Source organism: Dermacentor andersoni, chromosome 2, assembly GCF_023375885.2.
Source record: "Dermacentor andersoni chromosome 2, qqDerAnde1_hic_scaffold, whole genome shotgun sequence".
Taxonomy (NCBI): domain Eukaryota; kingdom Metazoa; phylum Arthropoda; class Arachnida; order Ixodida; family Ixodidae; genus Dermacentor; species Dermacentor andersoni.
In genome coordinates, this window is record NC_092815.1 from 18,321,497 (window position 1) to 18,336,604 (window position 15,108).

General features: G+C 43.4%; 1 protein-coding gene and 2 long non-coding RNA genes across 4 annotated transcripts in view; 1 reads left to right on the forward strand and 2 right to left on the reverse strand.

Moving 5' to 3' along the window:
* Window positions 1–167: 167 nt before the first annotated feature.
* LOC129387843 (uncharacterized) lies at window positions 168–5,187 on the reverse strand. The gene is made up of 3 exons (XR_008614995.2): window positions 4,334–5,187; window positions 2,815–2,901; window positions 168–345 (listed from the first exon to the last, which is right to left on the reverse strand). It is a non-coding gene; the product is annotated as an uncharacterized lncRNA (long non-coding RNA).
* A 12-nt stretch (window positions 5,188–5,199) lies between these two features.
* On the forward strand, window positions 5,200–7,606 carry LOC129387845 (uncharacterized). Its single transcript, XR_008614996.1, has 2 exons — window positions 5,200–5,289; window positions 7,020–7,606. It is a non-coding gene; the product is annotated as an uncharacterized lncRNA (long non-coding RNA).
* A 468-nt stretch (window positions 7,607–8,074) lies between these two features.
* LOC126542836 (FERM, ARHGEF and pleckstrin domain-containing protein 2-like) overlaps window positions 8,075–15,108 on the reverse strand; it is a 235,961-nt gene continuing 228,927 nt past the window's right edge. For both annotated transcript variants that reach the window (XM_050189952.3, XM_050189951.3), the window contains one exon: window positions 8,075–14,929. In XM_050189952.3, coding sequence (XP_050045909.2) covers window positions 14,887–14,929 — 43 coding nt within the window. In that variant the 3' untranslated portion in view covers window positions 8,075–14,886. The remainder of the gene's footprint in view (window positions 14,930–15,108) is intronic.

The following is a 15,108-nucleotide window of genomic DNA, read 5'->3' on the forward strand; positions in this document are numbered from 1 at the left end:
GCATAATGTTTGGCTGGGCCAGGCATTTTCTGGTTCCAATCTCAACAAAGCTCTGCATCGCTGCAAATAGAGTTAGAGCACTATAGAAACCAGTTGAATGTGCCATTAAGATACATAAATAAAAACGCTGCGATTGCTTTAGAGCATAGAGGACATATAAAATCCAGTTTGAGAAAAAATGTTTATTTAGGAAGACAATGAGGTGTTGCTCCTGAGCAATGCTGGGCACTTGTGGTTCCTCTACTGGAGAAATGCTCTGAAGTAGTTGGGGCTTGGCAAAAGACTCCAATGTATCTTGTATTTGGTGCAGTGGACAAACACGTCCAGATGTGCAGCACCTTGCACCTGTTATGGGTGAATTCAGGTCAGTGGTTTATACAGTATACAATTGTACCTCATGTAGACTTTTTCTCAGGGCTACAGGTTGAGTGATCTGCTAGTTATCTGCTGAATCCCCAGAGAGATCGGAATGATTATTTCTGGGTCTTCTCGCATAGTGCCAATAGGTGGTATCTCAGACGTGTACTTCGAGAAACCAAGCAGGTGCTGTACAAATGTTGCCTGAGGTGTATAAAATCATGGTCATTGAACTCCAAAACCTAACACACGCTAGGAAATAAAAATGGTTTCCTATCTTGTAGGCGATTTATTCATCTTTAAAAATGTTTGAACAATAAGTACTTGAAATCTGAACAAGAAAGCGCAACAGTAATTCCTGGTGCAGCACATAATTAGCAATAAATTTAGCAATAAAATTAGCAATAAATAGAACAGGCCATAATTTATAAGCTACTGCGCCAGCTTCTTTTCCTTGCCTAACAATTGGCAAAAACTGATTTAAAGTTTCAGGAAACTTGAGCTTCTGGAAATTTTGTTTCGGTCCACCAATTATGCAACATGTACAAAATCGAGGTTGATGAGAATAGATGCAACAGGCTTAACACACTAAAAGATGCATGCAGGATCAGACTCAAGCTTGATGCAGTGCCATTCTAACCTGGCACTCCCAGACAAATTCCTATTGCAAGGTGGTGTCCATAGAAAATTGGACAAGCTGGAAGCTGAGGGACTCATTCACTGCAAATCAATATCTTGGTGCAGATATTGCAGCGGTTAAAAAAAATCTTCAGGCTCTTGCCAACTGTGGGTCAGTATCACTAAAACAGAAATTCAGGTTAGTTGGTCTTGCGTAAATACAACTAAATCACAGTGCATTATAGCAAAGGGACGAGTGCAGAAACAAGATGCAGAGGGTGCCGTGCGCGTTTCATTTCTGCAGTGCTTTACCTGTGATGCACCGATTTACCTATGTCAATGTCGCCTACTTGCTTATTAAAGTTGTATTCCATGGATACCACATGCTGCCCATATTCAAGGTACTCGGCTTGCGGGGTACTTGCCACGACAGTCCCATATCTAGATGCTGGCAAAATCTCTAGTTTCAAAACCTGACAACTTCCTTTTCATGCCTTTTGGTCAATGCTGTTTCTGTCACCTACCATGTGGCATCTCATCATTGCCCTCAGTGTTTAGAGACATGACAATTGTAAAGACTGCTGAAGCAGCAGCAAGACCAAGCATTCACGGTGCTTACGCAGTCCTTGACCCAAGATGTAGTTATCATACTTGGAGATTTGAACAAGCTCTTTATGAGTGAGATGGACGCCAGCAGTGTTGGCATTGCAGTTATGTTCCTGGAAGCAGGCCTGTCTCTTACATCGGAAGGGTGCCGACTTGGTCAGAGCAGCATCATGCAGTCAATGAGTGGGAGTGCCTGGCAGCGGACAAGTTTGTCCTACTTTGAATTCAAAGATTGAAATTCACTGCAACCACACACATCACGGTCCAGGATTTGGCATAGAATGAGCTTCACCCAGAGTCAAGTAGTGGGTTCTTTAGCTTCAAAGATTCAACTGTAAAATTAAATGTCGAAGGGAACTTGCAAATGTTCAGCAGATGCTTTCAACAGAACCCTTCTTCATTGTAAAGTGACAGCATGCTTAAAAGTATTTCCCATAGCTGCATCAGAGCTTGAGCCACTGATCAGCTTTAAAACTGCCTCGGTGGTGAATGCTGCTCTCTTGAGTGACGCAGGTCAGCTTACCAATTTCAAAAAATCGCAATGCACTGTTGTCAACACTGAAAGTGGTTGCACAAGAGACAGATCCCCCAAGCACCGACGTTTATAAACATCATATCAGTGTATTGTCTGAGATGACAGAACTAGAAGCCAGTGGACTACTGGTTCAGTGCAGAAGCAACAGTATGGCACCACTATTCCAAAATCAGCCTCGGCACCTTGTGCTGAAAATGCCACATGACCACCTCATTGGAGGCCATGCAGGCTTCTTTTAGACACTGAAGCACATCTCAGTCTAGCTTGTGTGAACTTGGGATTCGGACTGATCATGTCAAGTATGTGCAATGCTCTGTTCTCTGCCAAAACACTATTGCTCGTTACCAGAAGCCTGAAGGCCACATAAGTAGTTAGTGGGCCACAGCTCCCAATGAAGAACTGAGCATTGGCATTGTGGGATCTCAATCTGTCACCAACACCTCTTGATCACAAGTTTTAAAAGTGAAGCTTTCTTGGCCTAGTTCCCCTTTTCCCTCATCCTGGTTTCCTCCGTTTGCTGTTAGGTATCTTGCCAAAAAGACCAATCCCAGATCAGCCTAGTAAACTAGGCTGATATTGAAGATAGTGATCAGAACTACGCCCATCCCAGAGATATCTTGTATTCACAAGGGTATTAATGTGGGTTGATCCTGCAGGCAGTGCAATCCTGATGATGCTATCGTGTGGAAGTCTCTTACGTGTAGCATGTAGAGCTAGCTCTCTGGGTTTAGCATCGGTGTCTAGCTGAGTAGACATAGTGGGATTGGTTCGCCACAGCTGTGGCACTGAAAGGGAAAGCATGAAAAACATTCATGAGAAAAAAAGAATATTTACAAAGGACAATGCTAATTAGACTCAATGGGAGGCCTCCATGGTTGTGTTGATCATGTGGTGGGAGTCAATGATCAATGGTGGGTTTTGTCAGATGTGTTGAAGTGTTAAACATGCATTGCCATGTTTAATACTTCTCTGTACATGAACCATTGCTCACAATTCTTTTCTGACAGTTCTCCACTTGCAAAACATTGCATTGGCATCAGACGGGACAAGCAAGTGGTGCACACAAGCACAAAAATGCTTTGTTGGTGTTTGCCACTTGCTTGTACAGTCTTTTGCACCGTTCCCTTCAAGGAAGTCACCTTATCAACCAGCTCAGATTTATACCTTAGTGCATTGCATTAGCTTACATCACATTGCTGCATCCACGTTGCATACCATGACACCATATGATCTTCTGTATTTAAGCACAAAGGGCATAAATAATCACATAAGTTGAAAATAAAATATATTGAATTCATCATGCATCTCTTTGCAAAGGGATTAAAACTAAAAAAAGCATTGCTTAAGAAGGATCCAAATGCATCGGATCTGCCATATTTTTTGTTATCATTATCATTATTATTTTTTTTTTGTGATTGACAAGTTCACATGTCCCTAACACTTTTCTGTGTGAACGACAACAAGCAAGAAGATTTTGGAATGTATGCATGTTGGAGTGTGCAAGTTTTTTGCCATTGCAATGCAGCTGTGGCTATCACAAATGGCAATTGCGAGATGTTTGTCATGAGGGGCAACATCCATACACACTAGGGCATCAAGGGACACCGTACTAGAATGTTCTAGAATGAGGTCGAGTGGGCTGGACGGCGCTCTCCCCCTCCGCGTGTGGAAAAATTGTGCGAGCTTGCTGCGAGCGAACTGGATTGGGGCGCAGACGCACTTTGCAGCATATTCAATGTACTTCCGCTGCGAGTGCCGAGGCCAATTGCGCATTGTGCACTCTTAAAATAGTGCTTTATTTCAACTGCAAATCTATGCTTACGCTATTCTGCCAAACATATATATTTGAGGCATGGATTATACAACTGAACGTTTTAAATTTTGCCGTCATTATGAAGTACATTGTCTGATAGCAAGTGAGAGTGCTTTGCGTGGATGCGCCGTTTTTGTTGTGGAGAACTTGCACAGTACATTTTCTTGAATGTTGTTATTTGCTTTGGTACGCCCATGGCTCTTGCCAGCTGTTACCAATTGTAATTTTAGCTCGGTGAACTGCTGTCTAAAAGTAACACATAATTTTCCCACAGCAGCCACTGATCTGCAACATGAAGCTACGTAATGTTTCACGTCCGCTTCTTGTTGGTGGAATATTAGAGTACGGACAATAATTGAAGAAAACAATATTGTTTGCCCGTCACCTTCAACCACTTAACGTACCATCAGAACCATTCTTCCGTGTAGGTGTTGATCTTGTAGGCTCTTTTCCTATGTCTGATTTGGGAAACAAGTGGATTGCTGTAGCAACAGACTACGCCACCCGATATGCAATCACACGGGCTCTTCCGACAAGCTGTGCAACCGATGTCGCCGACTTCCTCCTAGAGAACGTCATCCTTCACCACGGCGCCCCTCGACAGCTCCTCACCGACCGCGGCCGCTACTTTCTAAAGTTGTCAACGACATTCTGCACTCGTGCGCGACTAAATGCAAACTTGCTACTGCTTACCATCCACAAATGAACGGTCTAACCGAGCGCCTTAACCGCACCCTTACTGACATGCTGTCCATGTATGTCTCCGCTGACCATCGCGACTGGGACGTTGCGCTGCCGTTCGTTACTTTCGCCTATAATTCGTCTCGCCATGATACCGCCGGCTTCTCTCCATTCTTCCTCTTGTTTGGCCGCGACCCTCGCTACCTTTCGACACCATTCTGCCTGCTAGCCTGAATTCCACGTCCGAGTACACCCGTGAAGCCATACTCAAAGCTCAAGAAGCACGCCATATTGCCCGACGTCGACTTTTGGAGTCGCAGGACAATCAGCGGCGCTTATATGTCGCCCGCCATCGTGACGTCCATGACGCATTGGCCTCTCGGAGAAGTTACTTTCACGCTACTCTGGCCCTTACCGTGTCTTGCGTAAAGTAACTGACGTCACGTACGAAATCGCCCCTCTTGATCTAACCGTGGCTCAGCATCGCTCCGACGTGGTCCATGTCGTGCGTCTCAAGTTGTATCACTCGCCCGCCTCAAACCAGCACCGAGCCGGTGCTTTCGCCACCGGGGGCCATGTGACACGCTGACGAAGATGTCAGCTTGGTCGGTAGACGACGCTCTGGACTTCGCGCGCTGACTACCATCTTGTCAGCCGCTACAATTATTGTAAATATCCTGTAAATATACGTCTGACTGTTTTTAACCCCGTAACATTTTTATAGTGAAAGAGACCAGGTTAAGTGCATGACACAAAGAGAAACAAACGACTAAACTTCTCGGTAAATGAAATTCGTGACATATATTTACGTTCACTGCAGGACAAAGGCCTCTCCCTGCGATCTCCAATTACCCCTGACCTGCGCCAACCGAAAAATTATCAGATACTCTAAATGCACTAATTTAAAAAGTGATAACTTTCGATTGGAATAAGCGTGTTCGCAGTAACAAACGCGGTATCACCATGGGAGTGCGCATGGCAGCTTTGTCCGACGGCCTGTGGCTGGAGCCTTATCATAGATGGAACTAGAATGTGCACCAATCTAGTATACTCTAGATGGAACCGAGCCCAAATGTACCAACGGGCTTTCTGAGAGAAGGAATCATGGCACTGATTGGATGCTAATATGGACAACAATTTTAAGAAAAAGGATATTGCCTACATATACTCGGACTGAATCGGGGCGGGGCGACTGGGAAGACCAATATAATCTCCATGGCTGGTCTGGCAATCTTCAATGTGCCAGCATGTGAAATGATGTAGAAACATACAAGTCTCATCTAATGCCATTTGCTATTCAGATCGTATGCAATTCCTGAATCCACCGTTAGATATGATCGAATAGTTGCTTCTGTTTGAATGTAATGCATAACAGCATTTTGAATTCTCGAGGGCATGCCCAATGCTAGTGAGGACTGTTCCAAATGATTCTGCTGCTGGCGAGTTGCAGACGAATTGCACAGAGGCCCACCAGTTCTCGAACGAATTAACGAAAGGGGTTTTATAACTTCTGCTTAACATGCCCCGTTTCGGGTCAACCTGTAAATCTGTTAACTTGACTTGGGCAAGGAAATTTTATTTTTGGACAGTCTCGCAATTTTTTCATCCCATTAAAATTTAGTGGTGCATATTGTAGCACACTTCGCTCCTTCAATGAACAGAGCAAATCAGTATATATCTCTACGTGCACGTGAGGAGTGCCATTCCTTTAACTGCTTTAATATTGTCGTTACAAGTCCTCGAACCCATCCAAAATCGTGTTTTGTACTTTCCAATTATTCTCATTCAGCCAGTGTAACACTTATGAAAACATTAGATCTTCCTTACCTTTCCTTACACCATCATATTTCTCATTCATGCCCCTTTCACAAAATATATCTTTCCAATGAAACTCTAAAGCAATCACTGCCACTTTGCATCCTGCATGGACCACCAGTTCAAAGTTGGCATGCCAAGCTGCAGGACTAATCCTTATTTTGATTCATTTGTTCCGAAGACTAGTGCGGACTGGAACCAGCTTCCCGCCTCTGTCGTGACCATCGCAGTACCCAAAGCCTTCAAGTCTGTTCTATATGATCCTTTTCATTAATCTGCCCACTACACATCTAGTCTTGTCTATCGTCCACTCCTCTCTGTAATGCCAAACAGCCCTGAGAGTAAATAAATTAAATTAAATTAAAAGATGTTTGGTAAAATCTGTTGTTCAATTGCACTATGAATACAAGTTCCTGAGAAGTACTTAATGGGTTTGATTCATGCTACCTTCTGCAAAGAATTCTTTAATGGACCTGAAATCTGAAAAGCAGGCATCGATACGATTGGCCAGCAGGGGCAGTGACCTTCAAAGCTCTCCTACTTTCCTGAGATGAATCGCTTTGACTTGGTGAAACTAACAGTACTTCCTACCAGCATCACCCAGATGGCTACGAGGCCCGACATGGACTTCGACGTGCAAACAAAGGAGCTCACTTCAAGGCAACATCAACTGCCACCTCCATGGAAGCAGTAACGATCGCAAGGAGAAGTCTCCTGACCCTGGCAAGCGGACCATCAGAGAGAAGCCACCAATTGACGAAAGCGGCCAACGTCAAGGACTACCATGGGAACTGCGTCAACATCAAATTCCCAAATTGCCACGTGGTTGCCTTGTATGTGGGGGCGATCACACAACATTGGAGGCGGAGTACAGCGGAATGGTGCGACGTCATGGGAGGGATTTTGAGGACGGTTCCACGACTGGGATTGGCTGAGACACAGTCATCAGACACCCTAGTCTAGTCACCTAGAGAAATGAACTATTTTAAAGGCAGACACCTTTGATGCAGAGTGTGTGTGCTGATGTGTCCCGACATGCACTCCAAAAGATGTCTGCTCTAATCTTAGCTCATTATACAAGAACGATGTACTGTGCTCCGTGCTCCAGTCAGTATGAGTATCCCTTGTTTTGTAAATAAGTTTGCATCTCCTATATGTAAATAAACGCCCCGTTCCATTCATCCAACCTCTCGACCTCTTACTCGTCACTGAAGAAGCAACCCTTGTCAAGCAAGCTCGGACGATGGCGTGGACCTACTTAGCCTCTGTGACGCCCGGTAGCGTAGGCCAGCTACGCAAAACGAGACGCACCAGCAGCGTAGGCTAGAAAGCAACCCTCACTTGATGCCAGCCTCGGAGGCCACGACCCCCGAACCCGACCGCATGCACTCACCCACCCTTCCTCCACAACCCTTCATGCAAAAAAGTGTACACTAAACCTGGACTATGAGAAATTACAGGGAAAATCACTACGCAACCTATGTGGATTCGTTTGCAGTACAGTATGAACAAATACCAACTTACCGACATTTCCATTCTTTTACTCAATACTATGCTTCCCGAAAATGATGTGTTGTGCGAGAATGCTGCTCATATGATAATTTCTTTAGAATACAAATTCTCAAGAATCCATACACTGTACAATCAAGGAGATTGGCAGGTAGGCAAAACACAGCCAAAACTTTTTTATTGTCAACAAACATCGACAGCTTTAATATGTAACATTAAACAGCCACACAAGGGAGCAGAAATCAAATGCCATGACAGAGCCTTGAACGATAACTCTAGCTGCCAACATAATTTCTTTTTATACATAAGTATTGGGGCAGCATGCAGATGGAAACAAACTGAACATCGCTGGACACACAATGCCAACACAGCTCCCATGGAAATCAGCAATGGGGACCACATTATCCTGAATATCTGCCAATTAATGTGCAATGAAAACACTACATCTAGAACAACATAATGTAAATTAAATTCTCACGCATTATTATGGGCATATCTAATTATGAGAATGTTAAATGGAAATGTATCGCACAGGTGAAAAAGCAACTTGGCTGTAAAGTGTACATATATGAGGTAACACAGTAATGGCATTTCTCAAATTTATGATTGCCACCTCGGCCAAGAAAAAGAAGATAGCACCAGGAAGGGGGTGGGGTGTACATGTTTTTTAAGTACTCTTTGCAAAAATTCAAACAAAACAAAAACAAAACAGGTGATATGCCTAGTAGAAATCTTACCCAAATGGTGTTTATTGACAGGCTTTACATAAAATTTGGTATGCAGTTAAAACTTGAGAATACCAACGGGTAAAATGAGTAGCTCGCTGAGCATGGTTTTCATAACCCAGGATTGTGTGGGTGCAGAAGAACGAACAATGTGCATCCATTCTGCTCATGAGGCCAAGCATCAGCAGAGGGTGGCCACCAAGAAAAACGCATAAGAGAAAAGCAGGAATCACACTTGGACTCTCAAAAGAAAGCTCGGAAGCAAAAGTGACAATTTAAAATAATGCGACAGTTTCACACCAGCGAACAGTTTAAAGAAGTTATGAATAAAGCAGCTCGGAATGATTCAGTTGTTTGCTATGTATGAATGCACAACAGAGCACTTGTGATGGAAGTTTTTTGCCAGTTTAGAGAGAACCGTAAAACTGGCAAATGGCATAACAATGTGTGGGCTAAAAATTTAAGTTATGTTCGGGGGTTCTATGAGCCAAAACCACAATTTGACAATGAGGCACGCCGTAGTGAAGGACTCCGGATTAATTTTGACCACCTAGGGTTCTTTAATGTGCACCCAATGCATGGTACACAGGTGTTTTTTTCCATTTCACCCCCATCAAGATGTGGCTGCCGTGGCTGGGATTTGATCCCGTGCCCTCAGGCTTAACAATGTGAGGGTCGAACTGGCAGCTGGCATTATGAGGGAAAAACAGGCTGTGCCAGAGAAAAATTGTCCAGGTGGCAACCCTAACCTCAAAGCAGTGAAGGTGCATTCAAGTTTCAATAACAAAGTTATGCAGCCTGGCACCAGTGAACTCATGTTCAGGTCAAATAATAACGACTTTAGCATCAAAAACACGATCACACAGGGGGCAGAACATAAAGACAGGACTGGTTCATGCATGGAAGGTATGCAACTCCATTTTTATTTTCCCACCACTAAGTCTAAGCACAGAGCAACAAAGACCTACAGAAAGTGTATCATTTATACATTTCTTTGCTCCATTCTCCCAGTCATTGCACACAGTATGTCGCAGGGCTGCAGCTTGGCTTTCTCCCAAGTCCATCATGGCCAGTCAACTTGGCATGCATATCTCTCTCATATAAAACTCATCTCAATATCTGGGGCAGCACCAGAAGATACTTTAGCGCATGTGTATGTTGTTTCCCTTCTGTCTTGTCCTTTGTTTTTGCACTACTAAGTTGCATCACTAGAAAAGGGCCTCACACGCTGCGGCTAAGCTTGAGGTTGTGGCATCAAATCCTGACCCTTGCAGCTACATTCCAACAATGCAAGAATGCAAGCATGTGCTTAGAGTTAGGTACCACAAGAGGTCAAAATTAGATTAGCTCTCTCCCTCCCAACCCACAATGTTCCTCTGGGTGTTAAGCCACAACAAGTGTCATTGTTGAAGAGGACAGCAAAGTTTGTGATGAAAAGTAAGCTCCACAGCTCTCCCTTCTATATTAGACATGCAGAATTGTGCAGATATTGCGTTTGCCAAGGGCACTTCACGACATGAGGCGCTCATTTGCTTGCCTCATCTTGTCTACAATTTGTCAAAAAGGCAGCTGTTGTCACCAAAGCTACCTTCGGACTGAGAATTTTTGTTAGCAGTCACTTAAACTAAAACTAAATTCCGTGGTTTTAAACACTAACACCACAATATGAGTATGAGGCAAGTCATAATGGGGGACTCCAGATTAATTCTGACCATCCGTGTTTCTTTTAATGTACACCCAATGCATGGTACATGGGTGTTGTTGCATTTCCCCCCCATCGAAATGAGGCTGCCATGGCCGGAATTTGATCCTGTGCTCTCGGGCTTAGCAGCACAATACCAAAGCCACTACACCACCATGGCGAGTCTAGCAGTCACTTAGAATCAACATTCAGCTAACAGCCTAAAATACATAGACATCTTTGATTTTTGCATAATTAAAACAATGTTGCTAGCACAAAGGTACATGGGCAGAAGGCACATGTCATTCTTTCTATTAAAGCCAGCTCGCTTGGCAGCTGCATTAATTTGAAGACTTAGGTTGTTTTGTTCTTATTGCAACAAGATGCTTAAAACTATGAAAATAGTGCAAGTAGGACTTGCAATCAGGGCCAATTGGTTATACAGTCAAACCTCTATATGACGAATTAGGTAAAATTGGCAATTTGCTTTGTCATATCGAAATTTCGTTGTATTGAAATTCGACCCTTTATGCAAATAAGTACAGTCGCCAATCGATTTTTCTTACAAGGGGCTGCAGAATTTTCCAAATTATCGGACAATTGGAAAAAGCAAATTTGAATGGGAAAACAACTTATTTTCATGAATTTGGTAGTCGGCGACGAATAATACGGTTTCATGCCACGTCGACAATATCTTCACATCAGTGGTATGAAGTAAGCGGTTGAAGCCAGCCACGCTTTCGCATGCATTCCACCTCTGCGTCTGATAGCATCAGCAGTGGGGAGCGAATGCTTCGTCTGCCTCTCGCTCCATCGAGTCACCGAAACTCGAGATTACGCAACCTCCAATACTAAATACGCGGGAAGATAGCCAGCATGATGCCACGCCGTCTCGGCACGCCCACTCTTTGCACATGCGGCAGATTACTTCTAAAGCAGGGTGCGCGACAGCCTTATGCACTCAGCCGCGCTTACAACCATGCACAGCCACGGCCGAGACACGCGCCAAAAGTTGAGAAGCGCCAACTTACCCCACCCCCCGCACGCTCTTGATCGTGTTATGCGTGGGAAGGCGGCACTCGTGAAGCCACCATCTTCCTTGTCTCACTCTCGCAAACTTTCACTCGCACTTAAAGCACGAAGTGCACGGGCTGCGATAGGATCTTACAGCACTTGCACTTTTACAGAACATGATGCGGCTCTACTGCGGGGATCATTTTGGCCCCGCCACACGCGATTTGACTGGTACGTTTTCAAGCAGACGCTTGTAATTCAATCATTTGACCATCGGCGTCCGCGGAAGTTTCCATTTATTGTATCGGCATTCCTTTTCAGCTGAAACGAAATTTCGTTATGTTGAAATCGCATACAAACATACTTTGTTATATTGAGGTTCTAAATACATGGTTTATGGACAACAGGTTATGAAAAGCTAAATACTCCGTTATATTGAGGTTTAACTGTACACTGTTTTGTACAAACATGCTGCTTTGCACAGGAACAACTTTGGAATGGGACGTGACCTGTGTAGGGTGTGCTTTGTCTTGTTTCAAACTTGTTCCTGTGCAAAGCAGGACATTTAGCCAAAACAACTATGGAAATGCCGTGCACCTGCTGGAAACAGTTTGTGACACATTGGTAGCAACACTAAAATAGGCACTTGCCTCTGTGATGTTGCTTTTACAGCAAAGCTGTTAAGGGGGGTTCCGCAACAGTTTTCGTGCAGTGAAGGTTGTCAATGTTATCAATTGGCAGTTCTAAGACAATGCTCAAGGAACACATGGCTGCAAAACTGTTTAAATGTGATAGCATGTGTTCAGTTGGTAGGTTCATGCTTATGTCCTTGGCTTTTGCCTGAATCTGTCCACTAAAGCGACAAAAAAAATTAAAAATTAGGATATGACCAATAATACAACCAGATGTGGTGACACTGGTTGATGCTGCTGGCAGATGGGCATTTTTAACTATGAACTGCACAGTAACAGCAACTCATTCTATTTTAATCATTTCACACAATCAGTGAAATGTGCTCATCTTCTAGAGCTGAATATTTTTACAGGTGTCTGCATTAAGTGACATTTAAAGCATGATTTTTAAGCCATCATCAGCCTTTAGGATTGTCACACTGTCAAACCTCGTTATAACAAAGCCACATCAGGCAAGAAAATGCCTTCTTATAACCGATGATCATAACAAGCATATGCACAGGTATCCAAGGGGCAAGGGGGGAGGGGGGAAGGGCGTGATCAGGTCCACAGGTAAGAAATGCAAGCAGAGTGCTGCCAATGAGCCAGCAAAGGATCTGCAGTAGATTTTGATGGTTTGCCAGCAGTTTACTATGCTGATCTAAGGCACAGAAACAATGATAAATTAGATACATGTGCTCTGGACCACCACAAATATGCAATTGTGCAATTAGTGCTATTTTACGTTGCTATTGCCAAGTTGCTCCCAAAAGACTTTTCAGACGAGGAGCGAGGGACTGCACATGGATCCTAAATATGGCTGCCAGTCCAGCCTAGGCATGTGATCTCACGCTTGATCACCAAGTCTACAAGTACAAACACTGATTATGAACTTCCCATGGCAATTTGCCACCAGCCACTCTGCCAACTATGGGGAAATATTCGTCACAGCCACATTTCTTAGGCTGGCCTAACCAGCGCTGTATCATTGCGAGCCTGAAATCAAACTAGCGATTTCTGGTGGTGCTGCTGTAAGAAAACCCGAATAATTGCACAGGTTGGAAAAATCAGACATCTGAAAAATTGTTTGGCGACTGTATTTGACATTTTTGCTACGAGAATATATATTTTAAGGCATGTGCAAACAAAAATTTGTCATTACAGCAGGAGAATACGTCATTTCACAAAAACATGATCAACCAAAATTTAAATTTATTTCTTTATATCTAATAATTTGTTAAGGCTTAACTGCATTTTTACAAAATATGTACTGATTGTACTGAATAAGAGGCCTGTTTGACATGCAGAATAGACATTACAGCAGAAGAAACTTTGCATAGAGCACAACAGCACATCAAAAAGCAATGGTCAGAGGAGCTTTGTTTGGAATGAAAGCTATATATACAGAGAAGGGCCATGGAAATTAGAAACAATCGTAGACAACAGAGAAAGCCAGCGAGTACAGATTCAACAGCAAGGCAAAAGAATTAATTCCCCCAAACAGCAACCAAGAATGAGGCAAAAATAAGACATATTAAAATCACATGTTCGCCTCAGCTTTCAGCTAACTAAGATGCATCCGTGTTTTCAATATACAAGTGACAACAATGAGTGTGAAAACACATGCATGTTACTGCAAAGCATCCTTAATTTCTATTAAGAATGTTCTTAACCACAATGACAGCAACGAACACGAGTCATAATAAGGAAAACTGTCCAAACAGGGTTTATAAGAATTTGTAAGACAATGTAATTACTCATTTCCACAAAAAAATTGCCCTGGGAATTATGTGCCTCTGCTGGAATGCTTTCCGAGAGCCCTCCTCCTTAAATGTTCCAAGCTAAGGAGAATGAGAAAGTTACATACGAACAACAGCTGCACACTGTGGGCTGGAATGTATTCATGATGGATTGGCCAACAGCCCACAGGTATGTGCCCAACGAAATTTCGCAGGTGCTTTAGCACCCCAATGCTTGTAAGGCTTGTTGGAACAGTTTCTGAATCTCGCACAGTCTTACCAAGATGCATGCATGCACACAATTTTAGTTTCTATTTTCTTTTTCTAACACTAAGAAACAAGCTCTAAAGTATAAACAAAGCAGGACAGCCACTAAACACAATGAATGTCAGTAAAATGAATGGTGAAGTTTTTAGAGTGCCTAGCACCATATTTCAGTATCTTGCAGTGTTGTCACTTCAGAGACATTGTGACAACACCTTGCATTAGCATCATATTGACCATCAGCTAAACACTGGAACGCACCTTTCCAGTGATTGACCAGGGATCCAAATATTACTGCATGCACATAAAGCAAGAGGCACTGAACCATCATTCTTTAAATACCAACTTGTCCATTGTGGTTGAAAATGCAAGAATGTCTCAGAGTGGAGCTGGCCTACTGCCTCAATGCCAAAATGATGAAGCAGTGATGGCAACATTAGCTTTCTTTTCACGTCTACATATTGCTGCAAAAAGCCGGAAGGATAGCAATGATGTCAGGGAACATCTTTTTCTGTCCTAAACCAAGTCATGCTACATTTGTAGTCCGGGCTTCAGCGCTATCTCGAAGCTCAGGCCAGAAACACTATGTCCAGGCAACACACCATAGTATATTTGAAGTGAATTAGACACAAAGGATCAGAGGAAGAAAAACTGACAGTAGGACAGGACACCCTGTCCTACCGTCAGTTTTTCTTCCACTAATGCTGTGTGTCTAATTCACTTTAAGTAGCATATACCAACTAGCCCAACAATAAGTCATACTAAGGTATACATCATAGTATGTTTGCATTAATGTCTTGTGCTGTTCCCATGATGCCAGAGCAGCTAACACATGCTGTTCTTCAGTTGCTTGCAAATTCAGGCTTTCTTGACGGCTGCACTGCTGATAATGTGCATCCACCTAGAAGCAGATACAAAGTGACTGTTAGCCAGCGCAGCCATCCCAATCTAGTCACAGCCCAACCTAGTCCCAGTTAGAATAATGCCTCAAAGTTGGTTGAGGGAGAGGAATGAAGCCACAAGACAAATATTACATGAACAGGCCTCATATTAAAACACTTCAATGGCTTCCCTAAGTGC